Below are 9,235 nucleotides of genomic sequence, written 5' to 3'. Positions count from 1 at the left end.
TGATTGTTGGATTCAAATAAGTGATCAAACATTTCTAATTTCTGTGCTCCTCTTGTTTCTCATTATTGCTGTGAACCTTAATATTTAGAAAAATGAACAGTTTTTCATTAGTCCAGGTATTTAAAGTGAAACCAAATAAACTGACAGAAACAAATGCCACAGTAGCAAACATATTAGTTAAATAAACCAATAAACAATGCATAAGAAATAAGAAAGCAAACACAACCTGTAGATATTATATACTGAGTTGCAATAAGAGTTAAAAAGAAGATTGATGGTCTGTTGGTTTTTCTCTGTTCGGATGACAGACCCCAAAATCTCTCCTCCTAAAATAGCCTGTCAAGTGGATCCCAGGGTACTTGATCATTGACTGTCCACCCTGGTTTATGATCTCAGTGTGTTAGCAGCGGCAGGAGCAGAGATTCTGTGTTTAGTGTGACATCTTGTGGATGAAGTCTATATTTCAGTAACCAAAACAACATTTATGACTCATGAAAGCAGCTCATCTAAAAAAATATTGGTGATAAAATTCTTGTACAGCAGTTTTGATTAAATAATGTAATTTCTCAGGATGTATGACAAAATATTATTACAGTACATTTTTGTTTCGCTTTTTTGATCAAAAAGGACGTAACACAGTGGTGCAGTTGGTAGAGCTGTTGCCTTGCAGCAAGAAGGTCCTGGGTTAAATTCCCGGCCCGGGTTCTTTCTGCATGGAGTCTGCATGTTCTTCCTGTGCATGCGTGGGTTCTCTCCGGGTTTTCCGGCTTCCTCCCACAGTCCACAAACATGACTGTCAGGTTAATTGTTCTCTCTAAATTCTCCCTAGGTGTGAGTGTGTGTGTGTGAATGGCTGTTTGTCCTGTATGTCTCTGTGTTGCCCTGCGACAGACTGGCGACCTGTCCAGGGTGAACCCGCCTCTCGCCCGGAACGTAAGCTGGAGAGGAACCAGCAACCCTCCCGACCCCATTAGGGACAAGGGTGAACAGAAAATGGATGGATGGAGGACGTAACCCATAAATCATACTAAACTTCTCCTTTTTGGTCAATTTATAATTTAAAACAATAAAGAGATTTTTTTCTTTAGATTTTCAAAAGCTTTTTCTTCACATTCTGAAGTTTATTTGCTAAATAAGCACAAATAAGTAACTTATGAAAGCTTTGATGACGACTTTATGGCTTTGTTAACTTCTGAAAGGTTCATTTAGAGTTAATTAGATGTATTCCAAGACAAGGGCTCAAACACAATGCCTGAAGATGCATGACACTCAGACTGAAAATCTCGAAGCAGGAAGGTGGCAGCATCCTGTTTTAAGATTGTTTTGCTATTGGAGGGACTTGGTGCGGTTCACAAAACAGTTGGCATCATGAGGAAAAAAAAGTTTGGAAATACTGATGCAAAATGCTAGCGCTTCAGCTCAGATGCAAATAGCTTTTCCAAAACAAAATGACTCTCAGGATGCCTTCAGCAAATGGAAAAATCTGTTTCAAAATAGATTTGAAACATATTTCAGAGCTGCCATCATAATGCCCTGATCTCAGTACTATGGAAAATGTGAGGAGGAATGGACCAAAGTTCCAGTAAACTATTGTAAAAGAATACCCAGAAAAGTTTGATCTAAGTCAGGTGATTCTACTAAATAAAAAAGAAAATGTGCGTAGGGCTTTGATTTATTTTAGTTTTTTTGGAATTTAGCAAATATAAATAATTTTGGTCATTTTAGATGATGATCATCAGAGTTTGCAGATATGATGTGAACAAAAATGTTTATTTTTTATGCAGCGTGCAAACAGAGAGGGTGCTGAAGATTAAGGCCGGACCAAAGAGGCTTAACCAGCTTGTAAAAAAATGTGGCCTTTGCAAAAGATAAATTATTAAGTACAAGTGGAGACTTAATATGGATGCTGCAGAAGATAAAAATCATGTCTAATTTCGCCTAACTAGCATTCCCAGAGTGCTTTGCGAGCTGCAGAAGCCTCCTGGTAATTGTAGTTCCTAATACATTGTCGCTTCCGTGTAGGCTACGTTAGGTGGAGGAATCCGCTCAGCAAAGACAAATCACATGTGAAATTATTGATCGGGCAGGACAAACGACTTCTCCTGACGGCTCTTGAACATTTGACCCGTCGTCCTGGTAAAGGCTGTCAGCTCATGTATTTTGTCTGGTTCTTGTTTCCATGTTGTTGTAGTCGCTGTCGCAGTGGTGCAAAATCAGCGCGTACATGGCGATGCATTTCCTTTTGTTCGGCTAGCTTATGTGCAGAAATGTAGAAACCACTTTCTGTAAAATATTTTGTATTTTACAGGAAGTGGCGACGCAAATGCTCTCTGGGCTTTAGTCGCCTGACTTATTAAATGTTGAACATGCTGTGGGTTTATATTTTGAATGACCACGGTTATGTTTATTTAGCAGCACTGTGCTAAGTTATTTAATAGCCATATGGTTAGCAGCATAAATATGTAACCTGTAGTTAGCTTCAAACCAAGGTAGTTAGCTCTGTGGTTTGCTACGGCTGGCTTGTTTACATCCGGTTCTCGGGTTCCTCTGATATTTTGCATATCTGCGGGTGATTAAGCTTGAACTGCTGGGCTTACCTTGATCACTTTAAATACTTTGAATGCGGTTTTCTCCTCAGTGACTTTATGAGCTTGAATTATTTCCCGAACTTATTTTTGAACTAACCTAGTTATTGTTTTACAGGGCCGTGTGAATTTATGGAAACATGTCAAAGAAACGTGGCAGGTAGGCTAAACTCAAGCAATTCCGCCTTATCATAAAAATATGTCTTTTCAAATGACTGACAATATTTGACAGCTTAATTAGGATGTTATGCAAATTTGCAAGACTTGCCTGTCAAAACAAATAATTTAATTCTGTAAGGCCAATATGAGAAAATGTAAATAATCCGAGGTAATGTGGGACACTGTGTGGAACAGTTTTCAAGCAAGCTGGTTTTAGGTTCAAATCTCAGCCAGAGGTATTTCTGCTAGGGGTTTTCATGTTCTCCGTATGTCCATGGGTTCTCTCTGGGTACTCCCTCCCAAAGTCCAAAAGCATGACTGCCAGGATAATTGGCGTAATAAGTTGGGCTTAGGAATGTTGAATGTTTCTGTGCGTGATTGTTTGTCCTGTGTGGGTGGTAATTTATGAATGTCAAGTTATAGTGAAAACACAAGATCAGAAATCACAAAATTTACATATTATTGTGAAATGTTCAAAAAACCCATCTTTGATTCATGTTTCCTTAATTTTTCAGCAGGGAGAAGGAATTTGAGTTAAAAGTGACAGTGTTTCAATAAGAAAAGACTTACGTTCTTTAATGTAGCATTTTATTTTGTCATTAAAATGTCAAATTTATTTACAAAGCACTTTAAAAACAGGTTTAAATCTGCACCAAAGTGCTGTGCAAAAATGATGATGAAATAAGTTGATAAAAAGAAAAATAAATGTATAATGTTAAAATAATAGGAGTAATAATAAGTAAAGAAAAAAACAGCTATGGTTAATATTTTGCCTTGAAATAAAACTTTTTTTTTTCATGAATAAATTCCTTATCAAAGCAAAAATGACAGTTCAAAAAATAAAAATTATTTCCAATTTTGTACAGAATCAGGATCTTGTGCTGGATACTTTAGCTGATTGATAAAATCAGTCGATTTTTAGCATATGATGTTTTTTTTTTTTTTCAGGAGCTGGATAGACAACTTATTTTTATGAATCTATGTTTTCTATTAATCCATACAGACACACATGAGCAGTAGCATGATTATCTATTTCAGTGTGCTGTAATGGAAACTGATTCCTCAAGAATGACTTTACTTCTGCATAAAATCTTACCACATACATGATGTAGCATGAGGCTGGTTAGCAGTGAGAGAAAACCCCGAGGCATTGCATGCAACACGAACAAATTGTTTGCAGCTTTTTATGAATATTTGACATGTTCATGATTGAAACTGACTTATTTTGCTCTGTTTTTTTTTTTTTTTTTTTTTTTGCGTACACATTGTTATTTCTGTCAATAGCAAAACTAGGTTAACTTCCTCTTCTTTTTGCAGTCATGGTATATAACAGGCATGTGAAATCAACACTTCAAGGACAAAAAAGAACAAACTGACCTTAGTCAAGAAAATCAAACTAAATTTGATCTGTATTACTCTTTAAAAAAGACAAACCGTAAACCCTTAATCTAAGTTTAAAGTGGATTCAATCTGTGCCTTTCGTGTGATTTTATGCATAAAAGCATTTGGATCTGTTGATTCTGCAACAACAGTCCATTAAAAGTCAAGTTTCCCTAAATTGACTTCCTAAAACAAAGATGTGTTCTGTTGTGATTAAAGGAAGCGTAGCAGTGGAGAGCTGAGTGAAAGCTCAGCGTCGACCTCGAGCCCGGACCCGGATAACCTCTTGGGCCGCAGGATCCAGCACACTTGGAGGGAAAAGGGCAACGTGACCAAATGGAAAGGCACAGTCCTGGAGCGCCTCACTGTCAACAACTCCCTCTACATGGTCAAATACGATGGATTTGACTGCATTTACGGCATCGAGCTCTTCAAAGACAACCGGGTGTCCAACCTGCAGGTTTTGGCAGAGAAAGTCGGTGAGCCTGTTGTAGTTCAAGTCTGAATCTTTTAGTTTTATATTGGAAGCATTAATGTAACTGTAAACCTATCTACCTTTGTTATTTTTTACGTCTGTTTGCAAAAAATGTATCATTTGATGCTGACCGACTTAGAAAACCCTGTCGTCTGTGTCGGACAGGTAAACTGTATAGTGAACGTCAACTTAGCTTCTCACTTTTCTAAGATGGGAAGCAATTTCAACTCGGCTTTTAAAATTTTTAAATCTGACATTAGCTAATATGAAGCAATTTTCAATCTATTGAACTGATGTTGGTATTTTTATGCAGCGATTATTTATTTTGGATCTACAAAGCTGTTCAGGCTCATTAAAGTGACTTCTCTCTGTCGCAGTAAACAATAAGATCAAGGTGCCTCCTGGGGCCGAGGAGCTTGTGGGTCGAGCGGTGGAGCATCTGTTCGAGAAGGAGGACGGGGAGAAAAACGAGTGGCGGGGCATGGTTCTGTCCCGAGCCCCCATCATGACCCACTGGTATTACATCACCTACGAGAAGGACCCGGTGCTGTACATGTACCAGCTGTGGGACGACTACAAAGACGGAGATCTCCGTGTCCTGCCGGAGTCAGGTGCAGTAAAGAGCTCTCTGGTACCGCACTGAATGTTTTAGGATATTTTGTTACAGTTTAGAGTTCAGGGAAAAGAATGCATTTAAATAGTCTGAGTCAAAAAAATATCCCTTTACTGCTTTGTTTTGTTGTCGTCATGTTCATGTTTGGCGCATTTTTCGCTTAGAATTATTTCTTATGTTCTTTTTCATATTACTTTAATTTTTCAACCACAGTTTGTTTTTTTTAAGAATTTAATGTGGCACAGCAACACAAAGTTAAACGTAATTGTGACTTGGAAGAAAAATTACTTTTTGCTGGGTTTTAGTTTTTCCTACAAAGCTACACAAGGAAAGTGTTAAATAAAATAACAACCAAGAGATCTGTGGTAATTCTTGCTTAATTGGTGAATGACTGACTAGTATAAAGTGCTTTGGAGTCATTTACTAATAAAAAAAATATCTAAAAGAAAGAAAGTTTGCCTGAAACCAGGTAGAGATCAGACAGTCACATGTAAGAAGGTGCTTCGGTCAGATGAGAATAAAATCAAACTTTCAGCTCTAAATGAAGATAATTTTGCGTCGACTGAAACAAACCCTGAACACAACATCCTCAGTGAAACATGGTGATGGCAGCGTCATGCTGTGCTCTTCTTTAGCAGAGAAATGGAGGCTGTTGAGAGTTGATAGGAAGACACACATTGGGCAATTCTGGAAGGAAACCAGTTAGGGGCAGCAAAACTAAAAAAAAAAATAAAAGATGGGCTAAACACACAACCAGATAATAAAATGGTTTAGATCAAAGCATATTTATGTCAGAATTGCCAAGTCAAAGTCCAAAGCTTAAGGAATTTAGGGCAAAAGTTAAACATTTGTTTGAGCAGATACTCATCATTCATTCAGCTGAGTTTGAGCTACTTTGCAGAGAACTGGGTGGAGAGCTTCTGTCTTGATGAGCGAAGCTGGTAGAGACTTTCACCAAAGGACGTGTAGTTGTATAAGCAGCAAAATGTGTTGCTTTTTTTCAAAGGTATTTTACATCCAAACGCAAGTTAGCATTGTCAGGTTTTTATTTTATTTATTTATTTATTTTTTATATATAAAAAAAGAAAACAGCTTTCTCTCCACTTTGCAATTTTGTGCTACTTTGTGTTGGTACACACTTCACAAATGTAGAAAACTGCTCTAAACTGCATGTTTCAGTTGTACTGGTCTGACGGGGTTTTTTTTTTTTTTTTTTTTAATTTTTTTTTTTAACCCATCTGCTTATGTTTGGTCTTCCAGAGAACAAACACCTGCTGCCGGCAGACAGGAAGCCAGGTGAGGAGCCAGAGAGCCTTGTGGGTAAACAGGTGGAGTATGTGACAGATAACGGCCTGAAGAGAACGGGGCTGGTCATCTACCAGGTCCCGGCGAAGCCCACCGTTTATTACATCAAATACGACGACGACGTCCACATTCATGTCTACGACCTGGTGAAGACCACCTAAAAACTGTGTCCGCGTTTCAGCCGGTGCTCATGGCTTTTGCTCGCTCTCGCCCGTCGTTACCTGTTCAAGTGTTAAAGATGGACGTTTTTTTTTGTTGGTTTTTTTCTGCAGCAGGAGGAGAAAGGTCCAACTTCAAAAGACCCAAGACTCTTCTTCTCCTTTCCCTGCTTGCTTTATTCTTGCTTTAAACATTGCTTACTTTGTTATTATTATTATTATTACTATTAATTTTCAAGTTTAACTTAATATATTACTTACGTATTTTTCAATGTAAATAAGTCATGTCTGAGACCTGTGGAGTCAGACATGTGTTTTAGTTAAATCGAACGTCTTTATTTCTACTCCAAAACTCCAGTTTCAGTCAATCAAAGAGAAGTTTATTTTCCTGCTTACCCATCTGTGCTTCACTTTTGATTACATTTCACTTATTTATTTTCACGTGGTGCACCTTTGCCTTGCTGCTGGTACCAAAACGAGAACTCGGCCGTGCTTTATGGCACTGAGTCAGCCTCAGTTTGTTCAATATTGGAGTAATATTCATTTAACTACTGTGCTTGTTTTCTCCATCCCGGTGAACTCCATTTTTTATTTTATTTTTTTGTTGAAGTGTGACGGCATTCATGAGACTGTGTCTCACATTGTGAATAGAAAACAGTGTGATCTTTAAAAAAAAAGAAAAAGTAAAAATTATGTATCATATTTCTGTTTAGTTTCATCATGTAAACCATATGTTTTCTACACTATGATCTTGTATCAAAATTACTGGTGTTCATGTGGGGCTGTTTCAAACTGTTTGTGCTGCACACTATCTAGTTGAATTTGGCTACTTACATTGCTTAGTATTTTTAACTTGCATCTTTATTATTTGCCAAAAAAAAGAAAAGAAATACTACTCAATGTGATCCTGACTATGTTTTTGTTCTGTAAATATAATTAAACATTTTTAAGAACATAAACACGTGATTTAAAACCTATTGTGTTTATTGATGAATGTTTCTGGTATGGATGGATGTTTAGTTATTTCATGTGGGTGTTTAATTGTACGACGGTGAGTGAATCCCTGTGAAAGTACACTTAAAATGTACAGTTAAAGTTAACATTCGTGTTAACCTCCTTTAGGTTAGCTAGGAGTACCTACTTTAAAATGTCTTCTTTATTTTCTGCAACTCTGGGCTTGCTGAGGCTTTAGCTCAGGTTATTAGTGACGATTCCATGACGTCCCTCAGACTGCAGAATAATCTGCAAGATTGTTTTGATGACATAAAATTCAAACACAGTAAGTAGAAATTTGTGTTGGTAGAATGATCTATTACCACTTTATATATGTTTTTTTTTATAGTGTGTGTTTGCATGCGATTCAGCTGTACGTCACTTTGTCCCTAAAGAATCCAGAAAGCACACAATATTCATGTTTTGAATTAAATTACAGAAATAGGTGCACTTTTTCACTAGGGGTGGGCATTTATAGTACCATTTATTATTTATTGTTAAAAATATAAGAATTTTGATGTTTTTGTTTTTGATAAATTGATGGTAAATTTAAAAATACAAACGGTGTGATCAGAAATATTCCTTTTGCTCTTTTCTCAACTGTTTGTTCCACCAGAGCGTCAGTAAGTATCAGTAAATTTGAAAATATGATTAAATGTGGTTAATGTGAGTAGTTTACTGAAGGAAATCACACTTTGAAGTCAAAGCATCCCAAAGAAGCCCAATTTCAAACTGGAATATTTTTCAACAATGTTTGTGCTTGCGGTGCCATAATTGCTGTCATGCAGTCACAGCCATACAGATACCTGAAATAAGTAATGAATAATATTTTATCATAATCTTTATCGTCGTTACAATAATCCCACAACATTTTGCGATAAAATTTTAAGTCCATGCCGCTTCCTCATGTTTTTGACTATAGGATGCACCAATGTCAATAAACTATTCTGAGATTTTCAAGTCCTCAACTAATTACTGTGTACACTCTATCATAAATTGCACATTTTTAAAAACTAACGTCGAGCCATTGTTTACGTTGTCCAACATAAAGTGAAAAAGCTTTCTTTTACACAGAGATGAAGAAAAATCTCTCCCTGGCCTTTAGGATTTCGCTGCTGAAATGACAATAAATGAGTTCAGACACTCAGCATATTTAATCAGAAATGTTGCTTCAGTTCATTTTTACCAAAACACTCAACTTTTGCCTCTGCGAGACTTGGAACATTCCTTGTCTTTTGAAAAAAATGCAATTTAGGAGTTTGTCAAATATTGACTCGTGCCTCCTGAAAGTTATTTTTTTCAAGGCACTTGGAGTGGCGTTTCAATCAGAGATTCAACCTTACTGTAGCTTTCTCCATCAGAGTAAAAAGAACACTGAAGGACAGATTCATCTGGGGTTACTGGGTTTAAAAATGCATTCATAATTTCTGAGGAACAGTTCAGCTTGATCTTTTAGTATAAATAGATCTCAGTTGATTGTTAAGAAAAGAAAAACAGACTAGTGTTCAGTCAATGTGGAAGCCACATGAGCTCTTTTCTCTTCCATCTCTGACTTTTAATTGTGTTT

The 9,235-nt window shown here is 36.9% G+C and overlaps 1 protein-coding gene across 1 annotated transcript; it reads left to right on the top strand.

Annotated features, from left to right (window-relative positions):
- The first annotated feature begins 1,954 nt into the window (after positions 1-1,954).
- On the top strand, positions 1,955-7,648 carry LOC122840981 (spindlin-1-like). Its single transcript, XM_044133832.1, has 5 exons — positions 1,955-2,136; positions 2,704-2,745; positions 4,344-4,603; positions 4,977-5,210; positions 6,473-7,648. Exons 2-5 carry the CDS (start codon positions 2,726-2,728, stop codon positions 6,676-6,678), a joined length of 720 nt encoding a protein of 239 aa, XP_043989767.1. The 5' UTR covers positions 1,955-2,136; positions 2,704-2,725; the 3' UTR covers positions 6,679-7,648.
- Positions 7,649-9,235: the final 1,587 nt, after the last annotated feature.

This window comes from Gambusia affinis, linkage group LG12, assembly GCF_019740435.1.
Source record: "Gambusia affinis linkage group LG12, SWU_Gaff_1.0, whole genome shotgun sequence".
In the NCBI taxonomy this organism is placed as follows: domain Eukaryota; kingdom Metazoa; phylum Chordata; class Actinopteri; order Cyprinodontiformes; family Poeciliidae; genus Gambusia; species Gambusia affinis.
The sequence above is the reverse complement of the archived record's forward strand: the minus strand, read 5'-3'. Positions and strand labels throughout refer to the sequence as shown.